At 48.7% G+C, this 22,743-nt stretch overlaps 1 protein-coding gene across 2 annotated transcripts in view; it reads left to right on the forward strand.

Annotated features, from left to right (window-relative positions):
- SLC36A4 (solute carrier family 36 member 4) overlaps window positions 1-18,215 on the forward strand; it is a 1,175,100-nt gene extending 1,156,885 nt beyond the window's left edge. For both annotated transcript variants that reach the window (XM_069639305.1, XM_069639306.1), the window contains one exon: window positions 16,879-18,215. In XM_069639305.1, coding sequence (XP_069495406.1) covers window positions 16,879-17,177 — 299 coding nt within the window. In that variant the 3' untranslated portion in view covers window positions 17,178-18,215. The remainder of the gene's footprint in view (window positions 1-16,878) is intronic.
- Window positions 18,216-22,743: the final 4,528 nt, after the last annotated feature.

Genomic DNA, 22,743 nt, shown 5'->3' on the forward strand with positions numbered 1-22,743 from the left:
AAATGATGATATCTCCAGATTGTATTGCAGGAGCTGATTGGATCTTCATACCTCTAATTATTATAGGATTTACCAGATAGGGAGTTGCAGAGTAAAGGCTTCATGTATCTTTAAGGACTCAATAACGTCTGCATATCATAAGGTAAGTGCTCCTCACCAAAGAATCACCATGGCTAAGATAATACCCTGATCTAACCCTAATGACAAGGGATAACAGACTACAGCTGAAACTTTCTTTTTATTTTCAGCCATTTGAAAAATGAACACAACTGAATTTATTTTGAAACTTATTTGCTTATTACCTAAATGGGATTTACAAGAGTTCTATTTCCAATACAGGTCAGTCAGACTTAACTAACAAATAAAAACCCATTAGTGCACATGAATGATTAGCAAGAAATACTAAAACATTGAAATTATATTATTCCTTTAGCATGACAGGATGTATTACACCTGATGAAGGGAGAAAACAAAATCCCGAAACACGTAGTGTGTCAGCAAAAGCATTCTTCGTGATACTTACCTTTGGGGACTAACAAAGTGGAATCATTGCAGACTTTACACCCAGTCAAAACATTATGATTTATACATATGCTCGTGTTTGTTTAATGGACATTATGAGTTAATAACCCCTTGTGGGGGATTTGTGTGTGAATTTATTGTACACATTTCAATTCTTCTGCAAAAAGTACATATTTATTGATATAAATTAATTTGGTTGTTTTGAACCATTTATCATGTATGCACATAATCAACAGCCTACGTATATGTGTTTACAACCAAGAAGTATTCCAGAAACAGTCTTTGGGATTTATCCCTAGGAGTGCACAGGTGTTTCTGAGAGTCAGCTCTCAGAACCTACATTTTTGCACTAGTATTCGTGTCCTTTTAGCCAGGGACATACACCTGGAGCACCAGAAATACCAAAGTAATGAATAAAAGCACACTAATAACATTGTAATTGTAGTCCGTCCCTGCTACCCCTGCCACCCTTGTAAGCCTGTTTAGCAGGTTGTCATGATCTACAGTGTCGAGTGCCGCAAAGGGGTCCAACATAACTAACAACATTAATACCCCCTTTGTCAGCGTAATACCCCCTTTGCCACCACCGTGCCCACCGCTGTTTCACTCCCATGCAGAGGCCAAAACCCAAATCGATATGTATCCAAAATGTGGTACCCATCTTAAAGGGCCTGTAGCTGAGCTGTTAATATTTTCTCCAGCACTTTGGCTGGCCAAGGAAGACCTGGCACTGGGTCATAGTTCCATAGAATTTGAAGGACATGCAATTTTTTTCATTTTTAGAAGGGGACTTAGTGAAGTTTTTTTTTGCGTCCAGGGGACCATCCCCTCCTTCAAAGAGAAATTTACAAAGGATGTTGTGAACGCCTTTAATGACATAGCCTTAGTCTTGGGTACATAGACTCGAATTCCATCAAATAAATGTACAGTAGGTTTAAGGTTTGATAAAAGCTTAGAGATAGTACCAAGGTCGGTTGCTGTAAATTGAAATGGGGCAGCATTTGGCTCAGTATCTTCGAGCATTAAATTTAGATGCTTTCTGAGAGATATCTTGTTGTATGATTTCTATTTTTTGTTTGAAAAAAGTAGTGAAATTATTGGCTAAGATTTTAGGAGGAACGCAAAAATAGGACCATGCAGCACTCCGAGTAATGAATCAGGGTTGTAAGTTAAGTAATAATCACTGCGTTGTTTAAAAGGATATGTTTCTTAGATGCAAAAAGGGAATTAATGACCTAATCAGTCTCTAGGGCCCATAACTGTACCAAGGGGGCATGTAAATAGTCAGTAGTACCTTCTTGCTATTCTTGGCAGTTGGACAGTGTTGAACCAGGCTTCGAGCTGTTGTACAACGAGACTGTACCAAGTTCAAGGACTGTGTGTCATAGTTGATCCAAGCGCTGAGCAGACATCGAGCTGAGTCGAATACGGGGGCTCTGGAGTTCAAAGGCAGCCACTGAGCGATGCAAGTCAGCATGTTCATGAGGATCGGTTCAAAGTCTAACCAGTTTTAAGACTGAGTAACCACTGGTTAAGGTTGATGTGTGCCGCTCCAGCAATGCAAGTCACTGTAATGGCATGGGTTAGACGCTAATACCCTGTTGTTCCAGTATGGGTTCCGCAAGGTGGTGATTAGAGGTTGAGCTGGTTCAAATATTTCAGTAACTGCTGAAGTAGGCAAGTGACATTCCAGTGGCTCGAGTTGAGGGCCCGCAAGGAGTAGTCAATTTGAGCCTGACAGGTAACTGGATCAATGAATTGTAAGGTGGTTGGAAAAGTATTGGGTCGAAGAGTTTGAGTGCAGCAGCCACATGGTTCCAGGAAGCAAGCATGTGCAGAGCAAGGTAAAGTAGAAGTATGTTGCAGTTCGAGAACAGTGCTTGAAGGAACGTGGATCATGAGGGTGTCAAATGTCGGTCTAGGTGTCGGTGAGGATGCTGGTGATTGGGTACGCAGATTTTGTTTCAGCGGCTCCTTGCAGTGTTCGAAGATTGCTGTTCGAAGGTGTTCCCCAAGCTCTGGTTGACTGTCGAAGATTGGCAATGAAGAGTCTGGCAGTTCGAAGCTGGTCCTAAAACAGTGACTGCAGTGAAAATCTTCTGGTTCAACTCTACGTACCAATGCAATCAGCTGGCGCGGTGCAACTGGCAAATGGATTCAAACACATGGTACAGCAGTTTGAGGTGGTAGAGGGCCAAAAGCATCTCCAGAGGGTCCTGTATGTTTGAAGGCGTCAAACGTGCATGAATCACAGTTCAAAGTCGAGAACACAGGCTTCGCTGTGGACCTGTGCTGGTCCTCTGATCACTGTGAGTCTCAATTCAGTGGCTCGAGGGTATGTTTTCTCGTTCTCCTAATCTTTAGAGAGGCATCCCACAACTGCAGGTACCCTTCAACATGGTGAGGTCCTGGGTATCATTGTGGGTGGCAGAGAGGCAGGTTTTGTCAACAGCAGGTCACTCCCAATGGGATCTGGGGATGCTTAGGGGACAGAGCTCACCTCTCCCTTGGACACTCAGTCTTCACCTCACTGTCAGAGGACTTTGTAGAGATGTACTCTACCAACAGAGGGCCTATGAAATCTTCTTGAATGGTTAAAGTCCATAGATGATTAAAAAAAGTAGTGGGAGACCCTTTTTTTAAAGGCAAACGCCCAAAGGAGATTGGACTAAAGCTAGACTACTTTAGGGGCCCAATCCACTTTCTTCTAGGAAGTGGACATTGCCTTCTGACATCACACCCAAAGTGTTTTTTTCCTGCAGCAAGTGGAAGGGACAGGAAGGAACGGTAGAGCTAAAAGAAACAATATGGTGGATCCTCCTTACAACTGCAAAGAGCTCCGTGTATCTACACGTACCCCACCCCCTTAACTTCTCAATAGAATTAAAGGTGTTTCTCCAGTATGGGGTCTGGCATGGATTCACATGCTCATGAATATTCCCTGTCGTCAGGCTGGGAATCCTCGGTAAAGAAAAAATCAGTATCAGTTTCGTTTATGATCTGTCTTTCTTAGTAACCAATCACTGGTCTCTGGGTCATACTGCCCCAAGCCAATGACTGCCTTCTCCCTAAGCCCCTCCCCTAGCAGCCATCCTCAGATTTTTACTGCACGTTCAAGTGTTGGGAGTCCTCGTGCTTTAGCTCTTGAGCTTTTACTGCGTTTTGCGATTTTTCAAAGTTTAATCTAATTTTTTCGGTCAATCGAGCCTCAAGTTCCACCGTTTCTACTTCCGATCAAAGGGGACCCATTTCAGAATTTTCTATGCCCCTCAAGGGCGAAGTTTTCGTCGAATTATGCTTCTTGGAGGATACCAGAAGATCTGAGGCCTACCTTGTGGACATGGCCCAGGACAAGGGAAGCTCGACACCCGGATCCAAGCTGTTCAGGAACTGCCCTGGATGCAGATTACAGAATGTTTTCAAGGAGGATGAGCATTCGAGATGTCTCTACTGCCTTCATGAGGACAAAATGCATGTCGAAAAGGACTGTGCGTTTTGCAAGAATCTGTCGGAACGGACCATGAAGGATCGCCGGATCCGCTTTTCCAGCTGGCTGGAGAAAGGGCCCAGCAGGTGAGAAGAAGAAGAAGTCAGAGCGGTCTTCTAAGTCCTGTGAGGGCACCCCGGCGACGGGGGCCCAACAGAAGGAAAATCACAGGGAGTCCGCGGGCACCGGGAGCACCGAAGGGTCGGGCTCTTTGGCTGCCAGACAGGGCGCACTGTCCCAACGCTCTGGCTCGGGGAAGAGAAAATCTGAGAACCCGGGTAAGCTTCTGGAGAGGCCCCGGTCGATCTCGAAGGCATCAGCCGAGGGGGAGCGAGGCAGTGACCCTCCCCCCAAGGTGAAGGCCTCAAGCGCGCCCAAGGTGGTGAAGGCCTTGATTCACATGGCTAAGGCCTCTATCGAGGGAGTCGTGGCGACCCTGGTGAAGCCTATTGAGGCTACCCCAGTGGAGATGACCTCGGGGCCCAGAGTTTCCCTGCCACCGCGGAGGGAATCCTCTTTCCAGCCCATCAACAAGGCCCCATCAAGGCCCCGGTGGAAAAAGAGGGGAGGGCGGTGGCCATTACGGACACGGATACAGCCTCTGAGGAGGAGCTGGTGGAAGCCGTGAAGGGCCTCAGCAAGAGGTTTGAGAAGGTTCGATCCCACGGGAGAGATCCCGAAAAAGTGATCGAAGAGAGCGACAGTGGCGACGATGAGGCCCCAGTGGAGGAGCAGCCATCTCGCCCGTCGCAACCAGTGCCTGAGCCTCAGGACAGCTCGGCGGCCATTTTGATGGTAATCCAACCCTTATGCACGAAGATAAGGACGAGGTTGCCACTAGCCCCGATGGGCGAACCGACGCCAGAGATGACACGGCAACGGATTTGACGATGGGGACGGATGACGACGGCGGTGACGACGGGATGGACCTTCCATCATCACCACGCCCTCGGGCTTCTCTGCTCGATGAAATTGGCTGCTTCCACGCCATGATTGCCAGGGCATCCGAGCTCTTCCAGCTCTGCCCCGAGGAACAGAAGAAGGAAGGCTTCCTCTACCAACGGCGTGAGGCCAAGAGAAAGACGGTCCTCGCGCTACCATTGCTCGACAATATGTGGGACGAGGGGCTTGCGGTCCTGAAGAACCCGTCCACGGTTCCAGCTTAGAGAGATCGGCACCAGAAGAAGTACTGAGTCCCTGATTCCGCCCCCTTGCGCCTTAGGGCCCAGCCGACCCGGATTTGGTCGTCTCTGCAGCGGCCAAGAAGAAAGCGGCCGGGGCGACAGCTTCAACTTCTACCTCCCCACCGGACGGCGAGGGAAAGAAACTGGATGCCATGGGACGACGAGTCATCTCGTCGGCAGCAACGACGATCAAGGCGGCCAACGCCCTAGCGATTGTGGCCCGCTACGACAGGGAGTTGTGGTACAAGATTGCTCCCCTGCTGGACTTCCTACCAGACGACAAGAGGGCTGATACCCTGGAGATTCTGCAGGAAGGAGAGGTGGCGTGGGACCACGCCATAACGGTGGCCACGGACATCGCTGACACCGGTTTCTGCCAGTTGGGCAACAGTGTTTGCCTTCAACGGCGGGGATGGCTCAAGGCGACTGATTTCCACCAGGAAGTGCAAACCAGAGTTTTGGACATGCCCTTCGACGGGAACAACCTGTTTGGGAAAACCGTGGATGAGTCACTTCAAGCCATCAAGGCCGACACGGAGACGGCTCGGGCCTTAGGAGTTTTGCAGCAACGAAGAAACCGCCCTTTCGGAACTCCGGAGGTAAGCAAGGTGCCTCCAAAGGATTTGGCGGTGGCGCCTCGACGTACCGCTAGGCAGCCCGCTCCTCATCGCAAGAGGCCTCCAGAGGGCACGGCAAGTCAGGAGGATCTCGTCGACATCGCCAAGGAGGCCAAGGTGGCAAGGCCACCTCCAAGCTGGACTGAAGCGGCCGTAGCATCGGCTCCCACCTAAGCACCCCGGTTGGAGGGCGGCTGGCAATTTTCGTCAGCGTGTGGGAGTGCATCTCCACTGACCGTTGGGTGTTGGATACCCTGGCCCACGGGCACACTCTCGAATTTCTAAAGAAGTGCCCCCACATTCCTCCCGTGGCCAGGAAGGAAAATCACAACCCTCAACTGCTGTTAGAAGTAAGGGCGATGCTCAAGAAAGGTGCCATCAAGGTCATCCCGAAAAGGCTCCGGGACTCCGGAGTATACTCAAGCTACTTCCTTGTCAGAAAGAAGACAGGCGGTTGGTGCCCCATCCTGGACCTGCGCCGGTTAAACAACTACATCAAGGCCCAGAAGTTCCGGATGGTCACCCTCCAGCACCTGCTGGGACAGCTGGAGGCAGGCGACTTCCTATCGTCGTTGAACCTTGAGGATGCTTACTTCCACATCCCCATTCTAAAAGGACACCGAAAGTTTCTCATATTCGTAGTCCAAGGACGGCACTACCAATTCAAGGCCCTGCCTTTCGGATTGAAGTCGGCGCCCAGGGTTTTTACCAAGTGCCTAGCACCAGTGGCGGCGCGGCTGCACCTGCAGGGGATCCATGTTTACCCCTACCTGGACGATTGGCTCATCCGAGCAAGGACAAGAGAGCTCGCAGTCGAGCACACAGTGAACACCGTCCAACTGCTCATGGATTTGGGATTCTCCATCAACTTCCAAAATCCCACCTAGTTCCGTTGCAGGTCGCACTGTTTCTGGGAGCCAAGCTCGATACAGTGGCGCGACTGGCTTCCCTGTTGGAGGAAAGGACGAAGGCCATCCTGGGCAAGGTGCAGCGTCTGCTGGCCACGTACGTGGCCAGGGTGAGGTCCATCAAGTTCCTTCTCGGCATGATGTCCTCTTGCATCTACCTGGTGCGCCTGTGCAGGCTGCGGATGCGCCCTCTACAGGAGTTCCTCGACGCCCGTTGGATGCAAGCGGTGGGCAGCTTCGAAGACCAGATCAACGAGATCTTTCACCAAACTATCCGGTGGTGGGGCACCCCCGCGCATCCCGCGGCGGGCACGGACTTTCAGACCCCAGCACATCAGGAGGCGGTGACGACGGATGCCTCCCTGGAAGGATGGGAGCGCACACCAGAGCTCTGCACACGAGAGGTCTTTGGCTCCCGGAGGAGAGGTCACTCCACATCAATATCCTGGAGCTCCAAATAGTTTTCTGGGCTCTCAAGTCTTTTCTTCCGTCCCTCAAGGGCAAGGTGGTGAGGATCTTCACCACCAACAACACCACCACAATGTTCTACATCCGGAAGCAGGGAGGAAACAGGTCTCCGGCCCTATCCAAGGAGGCCCAGGATCTGTGGCATTGGGCAGTGGCCCAGGGGATGTTTCTGTTGCCTTTCCACCTGGCAGGTATAAAGAACACCATCGCCGACTCGCTGAGCATGGAGCTGCGCTCATGCCACAAGTGGGAACTGCGTCAAGACCAAGTGGATCAGCTCTTCCGATGATGGGGCAAACCCTGGATCGACCTGTTCGTGACGATGCAGAACCCCAAGTGCCAGAGGTTCGCCAGCAGGTTTCCCCAGCCGAGGAGCATGGGCGATGCTTTCTCTTTCCCCTGGGACGGCCTGTTCCTGTATGCGTTCCCTCTGCTGCCGTTGCTACTGCGACTCGTCAACCAACTCAAGAGGTCCTGGTGCAGGATGATCCTCGTCGCACCGGCGTGGACGAGACAGATCTGGTTCCCAGACCTTCTGGACTTGTCAGCGTCCCCCCCAGTCAAACTATCGACGGACGCAGATCTTCTCTCCAGAGAAGGAGGCGCCATCCTCCATCACGACCCAGGGTCGCTGAACTTGCAGGCCTGGCTCCTGCAGCACTAGAGTTTGGGGGGCACGGTATCCCGGCGGACTGCAAGGAGGTGCTTGCTAAGGCCAGGGCGTCCTCAACTCTCAAGTGCTATGGACACAAATGGAAGAGGTTCTCTGTCTGGTGCCGTGCACAGAAGATTAACCATCTGCGGATTACGGCCCCTCAAGTGCTGCCGTACTTGCTGTCGCTGGCCAAGGCGGGGCTGTCCCATGCCTCCATCAAAATACATCTAGCGGCGATCTCCCGCTACACTAGATCCATGGGACGATCATCTCTGTGTTCTGATCGCCTGGTGAAGGAGTTTATGAAGGCACTGTTCCGTTCATTCCCGCCGGTGAAGGCTCCGGCCACGGCGTGGGAGCTCAACTTGGTGCTGACCAGGCTCATAGGGGCGCCCCCTCGAGCCTCTGCATTCGGCACCGTTGAAGTTCCTGTCATGGAAAACAGCATTTCTTGTGGCCATCACCTCTGCACGACGAGTGGGAGAGATCCAGGCCCTTTCCTGTAAACCTCCATACCTGACTTTTCACGATACGAGGGTGGTGCTAAGGACACACCCCTCCTTTATGCCCAAGGTGCCGTCAGACTTCAACCTCAACGAGCCCTTGGTGTTAACAGTTTTCTTCCCGTCGCCTTCATCGCCGGCCGAGAGGACTTTGCACTCGCTGGATGTAGCTAGAGCACTGAAGTTGTACGTGGACCGCATGAAGAGTTTTCGGAAGACAGCACAACTATTTGTGAACTTTGGACCTGTGAACCAAGGGAAGGCCCTCTCAAAGGCTTCCATTTCAAGACGGCTCTCCTTCTGCATCATGCACTGTCACCGGTTGGCAAACCGACCATTGCTCGGCCATCCGAGAGCCCATTCGACCAGAGAGATCGCTGCTACCACAGCGTTCTTGTCTGCTGTACCCCTGCTGGACATCTGCAGGGCTGGTACGTGGAGGTCGACGCACACCTTCACGACATTCTACTGCGTCAATCGGGATTCCAGGAAGGAGTCCAGGGTCGGCCAAGCAGTGCTGCGCAACCTGTTCGCCTGAAGGTGGGCCTGGTGAGGAGGTAAGCGTTGCTTAATGTTGAGTTTATGTAATGCTGCACAACCATGGGAGGTGTAATGTAATGCACCTCCCATGGTTGTGCATGTGTGTACTGCTATGTATTCTTATATTCATGAGCATGTGAATCCATGCCAGACCCCATGCTGGAGAAAGAACAAGTTACTTACCTGTAACTGTTGTTCTCCAGCATGGGTCTGGCATGGATTCACATGCGAACCCTCCCTCCTACCCCTCTGCGGCTCTTCACTTGGTCATACTGACACTTTACGTGCTACCAAATCTGAGGATGGCTGCTAGGGGAGGGGCTTAGGGAGAGGGCAGTCATTGGCTGGGGGCAGTATGACCCCGAGACCAGTGATTGGTTACTACTAAGAAAGACAGATCAGAAACGAAACTGATACAGATTTTTTCTTTACCGAGGATTCCCAGCCTGACGACGGGGAATATTCATGAGCATGTGAATCCATGTCAGACCCATGCTGGAGAACAACAGTTACAGTTAAGTAACTTGTTCCTTAAATATGCAGCACCCAGGTTAGGTGTCAAGCCTTTTGTGAATGGGTGTGTTCTTTGATTCCTGTTCCAAGGCCAGCTTCATGTGGAGTGTCTGTTCATATTGTGAGGGCAGGTAACACCCTCCCCCAAAGAGAGAAAGCAAGACAATCAGCTAAGCTACTGTCCTGCCAACAGTGGCAAAGACAGCCTAGTCTCGAAAGAATACACATAATCCCTTCACATCTGAGCTGGTCTCATAGGGTTGACACATGTATGATATGAAATTGCTGAGGCTACAATAATTATGAGAATACCATTCACCATACCATAACTCAGGTATGGCTTATAGCTACAGATTATTCTGCCACCAGAACAGTAAACACATAATTATGGGTTTTGCATATAGAGGTGCATGTCTTAAATGCATCCCCTGCAGTGCAGAGAGCTGGCTATCACTGCAGCTTTCAAATGGGCACATGGGTCCTCTGAATCTGCTCTCTGCCACCGGTACAGCACGTGCTGTAGTTCTGAATACTGATGCATCAGTGCACAGGTACACACTATGCTTTTGACGAGGAGCTAATGACAGGAGAATCGGATTTGCAGATGACCCTTTCTGAGATGGAATTACCTGCATCATTTTCTTAAATTAATATTAATCAAAAAAGCCAGGGCTTTGACACTCTTGCCAAATGGCAATCCGTCACGTTCCTTGAGAGCAGTTTTCAGATTGGCCTATCAGTCACAACCCTCAGATAACAATAGACAGCAATTTCTTCTATTTCCGGTCCACAGGTACACAAGCTGTCGATTGGATAGCTTCACCTTACACTAAATGTTTCAGTCACCTCCCTCCCTCTTACATTCATGCTCTTTGAAATTGCTGACACATTGTTTTTCTTTCGTTTTTTTGTTTATCTGTAACCATAACCACAACCAGGTGAAATGGTGAATTGGGGGTTTCCCGCCTTTACTACAGTTTACGTGGAAGAGTTGTGTCTCTGGAACCTTTGTTTTCTCCGTTTTTTCTATTGGCAACAGGAAGTGATCTTGACACATTTTCACCATTGTGTCATTCTAGCGTGGATGTGAGCAATGGTGGAAATGGACTTTTTTACTTGGGGATACCATCTAGCGCAGCGGAAACAGGGGGGTTTCAGTGCAGGGCAAGGTGGGAAGGGGGGTTTAGTCACCCCCTGAACATTTGCCATTCAACCCCTCAAAAGATGAATTGTGACAAATTTCTTATGTTGTCAGCAAAGTGCAAAATGTGCACACCTTTTAAACACCCCCAAAAATGCACATCAATATTTCCCGGACCGTGCAACATTGACATGGGCACCCATGCTCAGATCCTCAAGTAGTCTTGTGGAGAAGTGTCTCGCCACTCAACATAGCGACCACGGTTCAAATCCCGGCCCCAACACGAATGCACCCCGGCCCCAACACGAATGCACGGAGCGCACTGCTGCATTCAAAAATAAATGCAGAGTGCACATGGGTTCCCGAGGATCGGGGAGCCGGTCCCCAGATCCAGGGATTTTGTTTATTGCCTGATCCCAGATCTAGGAAGATCCAACCCAATGACGGCACTGTTGCCTCGTGGAGGCCTCGTAAAGGAGGACGCGCACGCACAGAGATTTATAAACTGCTTCTTTATTGCTCCCAACGTAAATTCTAACTGGCGCTCAGCGCGCCTTACCCATAATCCCCCTTCTCTCTTCCTCCTCCCGCCGTATCATAGCTCCGCCCCCACAATGGTGGGGGCTGCACTCCTTAACCCCTGAGTGCTTGACAACATCACCCCCGAACAATATATTCAAACATCGAGATCAACATTCTTCAACAAGTCTCATAGGTTTTCTTACAGTTCTCCGTGGCCTCTCCTCTTGGTCACCTGCCTCTTGCAGTTCCGTGGTCCTCACTTCTCTGCTTGTCCCTCCTGGGTCTCCTCTTGGTGGGACCCACAAGTCGTCCCGCGACTCTCGCGGCTCTGGAGAGGCCGATCGATGTAGCGGCTCTGTTCCTTCTCGTCTGGAGTAGTGTCTAAATTGTTGACAGTTCCTGGTGACAGCTCTACTTTGATCCTCGGCTGTCACCATCGTGCCTTTCACTCCGGTTACTCTCATGGGACTTGGAGCGAACCGCGGATCTGTCTTTCTGGGCGTTGGTTGCTGTACGAGTACTTCGTCTCCAATGTGGAAGTCTTGTATCACTGCATGGCGGCGGGCGTCTGTTTCTCGTCTCGCTCTCTCCTTAGGCTTCTGCATCCCTTCGGAGCACGTCCATGTCAAGCGGCTCCTCATCAGATGGGTTGTACGGTATGCGGGTTCGTACTTTGTAGCGAAACATGAGCTCGGCAGGTGTCTTGTTGGTGGCTTCGTGAGGAGTGTTTCTGTAGTCCCGTAGGAGTCGGCACAGCGCTGGGTGTGGGTCGACCGCTTCTACTCTGGCTCTTTGTCTCGTTTTTTTGATTGATGCCATGAATCGTTCAGCCATCCCATTCGCTTGAGGGTGGCGAGGAGTTATCTTCGTATGTACAAACCCAAGGTGTTCTGCTAGTGTTCCAAACTCATGTCCACTGAACGGGGGCCCATTGTCGGATTTGACTATCTTGGGGATCCCCCACTCGCTGAACACTTCTTCTATTGCCGCTGCTACTTGGGGGAATGCGGTGGTGGTTACCGTTTTGACGATTGGGAAACGTGAGTGTTCATCTATTATGAGCAGGAGGTAGTCACCCTCTTCCGTGGGTCCATAGAAGTCCATGGCTACACGTTCCCATGGTCGTTCGGGTATCTGTGTGTGTTGGAGCGGGGGTGGATGTTCCGCAGGGGCTGTGCACTGACAGGCGTGGCAGTTCTTCACCCATTCTTCTACTGCCGCGTCCAGGAACGGGAACCAGACATGGCGCCTCAGCTGCCTTTTGGTGTTTTCTGCTCCTCTATGACCCTCATGGGCCGTGCTTACTACTTCATTTCTGAGGGTGGCGGGGATGACGATTTTGCACCCTCTGAGGAGGATGTCGTTGTCCTTGACGGCCAGTTCGCTGTGTACCCTGGCCAACCTTTCAATTTCTTGTTTGCACGCTCCTGGGTGTGCCAGTGTTGCTCTATGGTGATCCCTCCATTTGCTGGACAATGTGAGGCTGATGGCGAGTGCCATGGTGGGGTCAGCAGCTGATGCGGCAGCGACTCTCTCCAGGGACAGCGCCGGTGGTAGCGAGTTTGACGCTATGTATTGTACATAGGCGATGTCTCCCTCGCGGGTCAGTGGGGCCCCAACTGGGTGACGTGACAGGTAGTCAGCGGGGTTAAGGTCGCCCCCGGGACGATGCACAATGTCATAGTCATACTCCTGTAAACGGATTCCCCACCGCTCGATTCTCGGAGGCATCTTGGTGTGCGGGTTGCCAAAAAGCGATAGCAGGGCTTGGTGGTCTGTTATTAAAGTAAACTTTTTCCCAATGATGAAGTCATGGAAATGTTTGCACGCCCAGACGGCGGCTAAGCTCTCTTTTTCCGCCTGGGAGTAGGCCAGTTCTGGGGTGGACAGGGCCCTACTCGCATACGCGACAACGTGTCTCGGGTGGACATCCGCCCTGCTGGTTTGGGCTAGGATGGCACCAAGGCCCACCGGGCTCGCGTCCACCACTGTTTCAGTGTGCCATGCGGGATTGAAGTATGCCAGGCGGTGTGCTTCCATCAGGGCCCGCTTGATGTCGGAAAAAGCCCGGAGACACGCAGGGGTCCACTCAAACACTGATTCTTTCTGGAGGAGTTTCCGTAGAGGGTCGGTGAGGGACACGTAGTGCGGTATATACCGCGCACAGTAGCCAGCCATGCCGAGAAACGAGCGGACGTAAGCAACCTGTCGCGGTTCTTCTAGGTTGGTGATAGTATCAACCTTATCAGGATCCGGCATCATACCCTCGCTGGAAAAGATGTGTCCAAAAAATTTCAGCTTGGTCTTGCTGAAACGGCATTTTGCAATATTGAGGGTGAGGCCAGCTTCTTGGAGTGCTGCACATGTAGCGAGAAGAGCCTTGTCGTGAGACTCTTTCGATGCTCCAAAGACGAGGATGTCGTCGCTGTAATTCAGTGTGCCTTTGATGGGTCTGATCACCTGCCGGATGGCCTCTTGGAAGATTTCTGCGGCTGATGAGATGCCGAAATTCAGGCGCCGATATCTGTATAGACCGTCATGGGTCGCAAACGTCGTGATGGGTCTGGATTCCGGATGCAGCTCCAGCTGATGGTATCCTTGGTTGAGGTTGAGTTTGGAGAACATCTGGGCGTTGTTCAGTTGCACTATCATGTCCTCGATGCAAGGGCCCGGATGCCTCTCGCGCTGAATGGCAGTGTTTGCCACCCTCATGTCCACACACAAACGGATCTTTCCTCCCTCTTTTGGTACAACCACGAGTGGGGAAACCCATTGTGTCGGACCTGTGGCTGGTTCAATGATGCCATCAGACAGCAGTTGTTGGAGTGCGTCTGATACTGCCACTTGCAGGTGGAAACCCACTCTCCGGGGATGTTGCGGTACCGGCCTCACCGATGTGTCAATGTGGAGTCGGATGGGAGGGGCCTTGAGTTTGCCCAGCCCCGTGCAAAGGTTGGGGAATTCTCTTGTGATGTCAGCCTGTGTGACCAGGTTCTGCAGCTGGTAGCATGCGATGGCGCCAACGGTATCTCTCGTGTTTATGCTCTCAGAGGTAGCTGTGATGGAGTCTCCCGCCCTCACGTGTATTTCGATTAAACCCAAACGGGACGCCGTGTGATAACTGAGGAGGCATCGGCTTCTAGCAAGTGACCGGATGACGTGTATTGTTGTGTCACTTTCCGGCCATTCAGGAGAAGGCGTTGTGTGAAACATCCTACTGTTGGTAGGGGGGTGGTGGCGCCCCACTGAAATATCCTTGAGCGGGACTGTTGAAGTGCAGGTGGGTTCGGTAGTATGGCATAGTCCTGTTCGCCCATGATGTTAACAGTAGCGCCTGAGTCAATCATGAATTGGAATTGTTTATTTCCCATTTTGATGGGGATTTTCGGGGCTTCTCTGGCCTCTTCAGTGTCGAGTATGAGGTTGACAAACTCATCTTGGTCGTATGAGTCATACGGTATGTCATATGCGGCTCCCTGCACCTCCTGGTAGAGAGTTTCAGGCCCATATTCTTCTGGCGGATGGTCATATTCATCGGTGAAGTATCTGGTCCGATCAGTCTGCTCTGGCTGTGGTGGGTACCCCGGCGTATGGTATTCGTCAATGGCTCTGACGTACCGTCTCTGTCCTTGGCTTTGTTGGTAGTATCGGGGTTGAAAGTGTCTAGGAGGTGGCGGCTGGACAAACGTCCTGACTGGCGTTTGGGGTCTCGCGGGAGGAAATGGTACGCCTTCCCTGCACACCGAGTGGAAATGGCCTTCTCTTCCGCAGTTTGTGCATCGTTGAGACAGAGCCGGGCAAGATCCTGCATGCGGAAAAGACATCCCACAGCGATAGCATTGTCTCTGTAGGCGGGGTGTTTGGATGTTTTGAGTTCTGCATGGCTGTGGCCCCCAGTCACTTGGACGAGATGGTTGTATGGTTGCGACCAGTTCCGCTGCGTCGTGTTTGGGGTTGCTTGGACTGGCCATGGATGTAGCTTGGGCATCGACCCTCTCATGTATGCGAGCGAGCTCGCTCACTTCCTGGATGGAGAGGGGTTTTTTCAAGAGCTGTTTCTTGAGGGCAGGGGATAAGCAACCTTCAATGACCCTTAATCTTATGGCTTCTTCCAGAGAAAATGCGTCGAATTGGCAATTTGCACCTTTTACTCTCAGGCGGGTTATGAATTCATCAACTGTCTCCTGTTGCATTTGAGTGCACTTGTTGAAAAGGTAGCGTTCATAGTCGCGATTGACTTCTATGATGAGGAGTTTGTCTAGGGCCTTTATTAAGTCCTTGAAGGTGTTCTGTTCAGCTGCAGGAATAGTCTTGACCACAGTCTTTATCTCGCCCCCCACCAGATTAAGGAAGATGTCTCTGATATTGGGGGAGTTTCCATCCCCAGATCCCCTGACGTAGTGTTGGAAATATTCCATCCAGTCGGTCCATCTGGGCCCCTTCGTGGCTTGTGGAGTCATGGTGAAAGGCAGTGGAAGTCGCAGCTGAATTGGCTGTACAATATGGGCTGGTGTGGGCGATCCAGGGTTGGACCCAGAGGCAGATGCCGGCGTGCTCATGGTGCCAGGAGCTGGGTATGGTACTTGTGTATGAATAAGTACGTCCTTGTTACAATTTTGCCCCAATTGTTCTTGATGCAGTGCAACAAACAAAAAAAAAAATTTTTTTTTTTTTTTGTGGGCGGGCTGTGCCGACACGCCGCGCTGAAGTTCCCCTGGGCAGTTCCTGGGGGGGGGGCTCTTCACAGTACCGTGTGGCTCAGGCGAGCCTCCAGCGAACGATGTGCTCTGGCACAGCTGCAGGGTGCCTGTGGAGCGGCCTGCGCTTCCCGGCCGTGTGGGAGGCTCAGGAGCGACATCAAATGCGCTTGCAGCGCGGAGGCGGCAGGAGTTTAAAGCGGAGGAGAGCCGGCGGACTGGCGGCAATGTTGCGGATGTGCTCGTGTCACAGGAGACGGTGGAGGACCACAGGAGGACGGCGGATTGCCGAAGGAGGACTCCATGGGCATACGGGGATGGTCCTCGTCGCCAGTGTTGCCTCGTGGAGGCCTCGTAAAGGAGGACGCGCACGCACGGAGATTTATAAACTGCTTCTTTATTGCTCCCAACGTAAACCCATAATCCCCCTTCTCTCTTCCTCCTCCCGCCGTATCATAGCTCCGCCCCCACAACGGTGGGGGCAGCACTCCTTAACCCCTGAGTGCTTGACAACAGGCACTGGATGTGAGATGGAGTGTATATTTATATTGAAAGGGCAGTATTCAGAAGAAGCTGCAACAGTGCTTTACAATTTTTTTAATACTGAGCCTCTACCTCCCTTCCCTTTGAGCAAAGCAAATGTAAAGTTGTCAGCCCCTCACATGTCCAAACTGCTTATATTTTCTATTAAATGCAGTTACCAAGTACCATTTTCAAAGAGCATCACCCCCTTACCTCTGAATATCCTCGTGGATCCCCTAAGTGGGCCAGCCACACAGTTTGCTGACTGCTTGCCATTCCTTCATGAGAAAGGAAAGGAACGAGCGAGATGGACCACGAAGGTAATATAAGGTTATACAAAAAAAGTCTTCCAGGTCTCTGCCTCCTGGTTGCGAAAGCACCCTCATGACCAAGGACTGTGATGAGGGAGGGTAGGATGAATGAAAATAGCCATTATTATCTAAAGGAACACAGTGAAAAGCCATTGCTGCCTTAATGCCGGGTAAATATGTATTCTGTGGCCGCTGGTCAAGTTACAGTGTCTCACTCTAAATGTGTTTTCTTTTGCATACTTTTCTAAGCCATGAAATTAAAGTGCACTATTTTCTTCCATTTTGCAGGTGCTACCGCAGTCCTGATCCCCCGCCTGGATTTGGTGATTTCCTTTGTGGGCGCCGTGAGCAGCACCAGCATGGCACTCATCTTTCCGCCATTGCTCGAAATAATCACGTTCTACCACAGTCACTTTAGCTGGTGGATGATTCTGAAGGATATCACTATAACCATCATTGGAATTGTTGGTTTTGCATCTGGAACATATGTGACCATTGAGGAGATCATATATCCCGCGGCCGCGCTCTCAGATGCTCACGCTGGGAGCTCCATGGAAGCTTTCAATTCTACCCATTTGGTGGGCTAACAGATCTTGGTTGTCTCTATGAGCTTTTTTGGTTCCAGCAGGAAAAGTTGTAGCAAAGTAATTCTATAAAGTGGACAAGAGGATCACCTAAAACTCTGTGATATTTCTATAATTTATCAACAAAAGTTCTTCATTATGTCCAACAAAACTCTTTTCTCTGCCAATCCCCGTTGTGGTCATCAATTTTCCCCATTTGGCTCATTATTATAGACATTTTGCACTGGGTCAAGCACTAAAGCAAAAATTGCCCTAGTAAAAAAAACATATTCCTTCTGTGCATTTTTGCATCAGGGCAATGCTTGTTCTTGTCATAGTCCTTAGCCCAGGTGCAAATATGCATTAAAATGACCTAGTGCTATTTGATGTGCACCGGTGTACTGTTTCTGTTTTATGGACGTTCATCTTTTTATTAGTGTAGACATATTCACTGCCGTGAAAAATGGCTGATTGGAAAACAAGGACAGGGCTAATTATTTAGATCAAAGGGTCCAAAACATAGCGTTTTATGATTGATGGGGGTTAGGGAGTGGAGAAATACGAAGAGCAAGGGTACCAGGATCTTACCATTAACGCTGACTTTACTGTACTTCTTTTGCACGATTTTCTTACATTCATTTTTTACATGTGTTTACACACCTAGAAATTGAGATATATTTGTAATTTTGTTTTGTGTGTAAGGTATTTAAGGTCGATAATGGTGCATGCACTCTTGATTTTAGGCTTATATTTTGGTTTTGTTTTGTGCTTGAAATATTTCTACAGAGAACTCTTTCTTCGTGCTACTTAGAATTGGTACCTGCAACGTTTACGTATAAATGGACACACTCAGGGACATTGTATGGCAATCCTGGACCTACTGGATTCAGCTGTTAAGCCTCCTTGTGTTTTGAATAGAAATAGTTTCAGAGCCAATTTCAAGATGAAATCATGACTAAACTCCTCGTCAACACCAAGAATTTTCTATGTTATTGTACACTCCAAGGCAACTGAAAACACGTATTTTATAGGCATTGAATAAAATAATTTGTAAAATCCTTACTTTTTTGAGGGTATTATTTATCCAATAGGTTATCTTTGCGACATTATTGACCTCTTGAAAACAAAGACTGTTTATGGTTTAAATAAATGTTTCCATTATTTCAGCACCACGTGTAATTTGCTTTTATATCAGGTTTAATTGATTGTTTATTTATATAGCGCCTATACACAATGTGTTTCAAAGCGCTTCAAGGTAGGGAGGGAACATGGGAGAAAACAGTTACATTCTTACAAGTGAAAAATTATCATAATGGGCACAGCGACATTTCAGATAGTGCAAATGCTAAAAACAAATGATGAGGAGGGGGAGGGAGAATGAGACAGACAAGCGGCTACATTACTATGCCTTATGACAATTGAGGTAGTGCTGGAAATTAACATGAGGATGGGGGGATAAGGGGTTGGAGTGAGGGCGAAAAAGAAGAACAAAAAAAGCTACAATCGTACAAGTGCTGGAGGGGGGAGGGGCAGGAGAACAGATGAGGTGGGAGAGACAAACAAGCTGCTATCAAAAACAGGTTGGGAGACATTAGTTATAGAGTAAGAGCTATTTGACATTGATGAGGAGGGGTGGTCAGGGTTGAATGAGACAGGCAAGTGGCTAGCTTACTATGCCTGACGACAATTGAGGTAGTGCCGGAATTTAACAAAACCTATAAAATTCACTGATAAAACTTTGTTAAAAGTACGTTATGGTTAAATTGCACTATTAAAAACCTATGAAATTCAATGAAAAAACATTGTTAAAGGGACGTTATGGTTAAGTTGCACTAATAAAAACCTATTCAGAAATGACGCTAGACGGTGGGAAATGGCAGAGTTTTAAGGTGAAACGTTGTAAATTGGACAGAAACGTTGCTATATTGGGATAAATATGATATTAGTAAGTTGTAAGAAAATAGCATGCACTGGTAAAAAGCCATGGGATTCTCTGAAAAAAACTTTGTTAAAGAGACGTTATGGTTAAGTTGCACTAATAAAAACCTATGAAATTCAATGAAAAAACGTAGCTCGAGGAGAGGTCTCCTTTGCAGGTCCTCTCTGGGTCAGTCCTTGGGAGACCCAACAACTTTTGGATTACATGAAGAAGCAAACTTCTCCTCCAGCTGGGCTTCATTCTTGCTTATACTTCTGAACAAATTGGTAAATGAGAGGTCCCCAAATATACATATCTGTTCCCATTCACTACGGCTTATCCATGCTCAGTCAGCCAATCACAGAGAAGGGTATTCATGCAGGCAGGTGGCCAGTCAGGCTCAAAGACATTCAGGCCAGTCACTCCCCCAGACACCCACAACAAAGAATGTGGTTTGGGGCAAGTACCCAGCCTTTCAGCACACCACTCTGAATTCATATCAGTTTCAGTCAGGACTGTCTAATTCATGTTGTCACACACACACAGAAACCAGACACCCACAACAGAGAATGTGAGTTGACTCCCAACTGCATTCACACAGGTCCCACCCCTAGGGTGTACCCACAACATACAACACCTGGGAAGGCTCCAGTCCATCTGACAGGAGGCAGCCCCAGAGCCATATATGATATTTCCACCCAACAGCCAGTCAGGGGGAAAGGAACAACCGAGACATATATGGTGTTTCCACCCAACAACCATTAATGAGGAAGCAACAGAGTCAGGGCTTCCCAGGACTTTGGGAAACAAAGTAAAAGGCAATAGAGACCAAGAGGCCACAGTGGCCATCTTGCCTTTGTCTAGGAATCCATTGATTCCTATGGCAAGGCGTGTGTAGCCCAAAAATGGAGGACACACAGACACACTGGCAAGTCAGCATGTACCTGCCACCAGCCCATACTCTGCTCTGTGGGCAACACACAAGTGCCCAAAAACACACATAAGGGGTACACGGGTGTACCTCCATCCATGGGTGCCATAAGGTTATCCCATGGGTGGTGTTCACCAAAAGTTAAAATGAAGAGCTGCACTGCCGGTGGTCCAGGATAGACCTCAGTGGCAGGAAACATAAAGAAAACACACACAGAGAAGTGGCAGGACAAGGATAGGAGGCCCTGTCCCTCCATAAGACATTTCCAGCATCACAATCACACATATGTTGTGCATGTGTTGGAGGCTCCTTGTTTCTCCCTCTAGGGTATGAAGAGCCAACAATGGCCAAAGATGTAACCTGTTCTTATATAGCACATACATGCTATTCACACATCTACAGGTAAACACCATATAGATCTCCTCATTTCTCCCTCTGCAATCTGTGCTCTGTAACAGCAGCATGTAAACCAGCTTTACAGACACCCAGCATAGGAGTAAAGGCACCCCACTTGCAATCCTCACAACATCCCCCACCTCCCATGATTCCACTATAGCACTGGGCTGGGAGCCTATTACAATTGGTGAACCTTGTAAAAGGCTATTTGAATCGCTAAGAAGCAATATCTTTGAAAAGGAATATCAGTGTTGTGAATGCCTATCGCTACGGCCAATGAACATAAGTAAAATAAATACTCCAATCAAAATATGTCAAACTCCTATTTATTTATTTTTTTAATATTCTTTATTTACATTTTCAAAGAAAAATATACATCCAATACAAGATAACCAAAAAGTAGTAATACAATGAAAATCCAACCTAATCAAGTTCTACTATTCCCACCCCGACCTCCCAGCTCCCCACAACTAAGAAAACAATGGAACTAATACAAATCCAAAAACTTCTTCCAGATTTTATCAAAGCTCACCATCTTCCTCATTCTCCTCTCCAAGTCTGCAAGCTTATACATTTCATCAATCCAGTCATTCACAAATGGTGCAACCCGGGACTCGCATACATGCAGGATTAATCTCTTACTTAGTATAGCCCCTCTGAGGAGCCATTTCTTCTGAGACGTTCTCACTTCATCCATCAATTCACCACCTCCAAGTATCATTGTTTTGAGGTCAAGATCAACATCTCTGCTGAGCACTTTTACGCATATCGTACATACTTCCGACCAGAATCCACGCACTCGAGAACAGCTCCAAAGCATATGTTCCAAAGAGCCAACTTCATGTATGCAACCCCAACATCCATCCGAATCAGACATGCCCCTTTTTTTAAAACGTTCAGGGCTCCAGTACACTCTATTTAGTATTTTAATTAGCCTCGATCTTTCACCCAGATTTACAGAACAAAGGTTCCCATTGGTACACATTATTTCCCACATTTCGGCGTAATAGTACATCCCGATCTGCCACCCGATTTTATCCTCAAACTGTCATTCTCTCTGTAATTAGCTTATACATCTTACTAGCTCCTTCTCCTTCATTGTTTTGGCAATAAAAAGATCCATGTCCAGTGTATTAGTCAACTCTACTTTACTGATTAATCTTTTCAATAGCCTGTAATCCGAGTCTGAGAATCCAGAAATATCCCATTCGGTTGTTAGCTCCTCACATGAGAGCCACCTCCCATCCTTCCCAAAGTCACTTATCCACTTCACAGCTCTGAGGTACCAATCTGGCCAAAACAAAGTCTTCCTATTGTCTTTAATTTTGGGGTTAAACCAGATAGAGGCATTTGGTGATTTCTTCTTTTTTTTATTGGTTTATATAAAACTTTAAAAAGAAGACAAGACAAAACAACATATACATATTTTCCACAATTCCATTTCTTCATCATCTAATCAGTTTGTTCTCAGTTTAGTACACAGATTTCAGGTCTGACGTGCATGGATTAGTCCGCGTTGAACTTTAACTATGGCTAGGCTTCGGATTTATGGGGACAGCATCTAACCCGTCCTTTAGCACACGAATAAACGCCACTAGAGTGTATAGGGCAGGCCGTTTAGGGCCGTCAAATAGTACTCTCCACCAGTCGTCCGCCTTCAGGGTTTGATATTTGCAGATTATTGGACCAAAAATGTTTGTTCTTTGGTGAGCAAACCCAGAGCATGACATCATCAAATGTTTTAGAGTCTCGATTTCAGTGTGACAAAAGCGGCACTTTAAGTCCAGGTCGGCATGTTGTGACCACAAACTTAGACGTTCCTTAGTTGCCAGTATGTTGAGCCTAAAGTGCATATACAAAGCTCTGGTATGATGGTCTGGGAAGCAGTTTACATAATTTTGCGTCTGCCCATATGCTGTTTTCTACAGGGACATCCTTCATTGTTTTCGATTCGAATCCTGCAGTGCATGTGTTGATCCAGTAGAATCTCCACATCATCTTTTTAGCCTGATCTGGGTTGTCCATCAGGGTCTGTATCGCAATGTCGTACATTTCTAACACCTCAAGACATAGTTTGTTCCATTGAAATAAAATTGTTTCAGAATTTTCTTTCCCCAATGGCTGTAATATGCAAACTTGAGGAAGAGGAACGTTTTCCCTTGTTTTCCTGAACAAACTTACTAGATTCCAGGCAACGCGTGCTTGGATTGAGATGTAGCCAAGTTCGAATCTTATACAGGCCGTGGAAGTCCCCTTTGGTAGGCGTAACACTTTGGACCAGAACATATTTTCCAATGAGTTCCACAACTCGTGTCCACATCCAAAGGCATTTTCTCCGCCATATA

Source organism: Ambystoma mexicanum, chromosome 7q (assembly GCF_040938575.1).
Source record: "Ambystoma mexicanum isolate Mex_15411 chromosome 7q, UKY_AmexF1_1, whole genome shotgun sequence".
Classification (NCBI taxonomy): Eukaryota; Metazoa; Chordata; class Amphibia; order Caudata; family Ambystomatidae; genus Ambystoma; species Ambystoma mexicanum.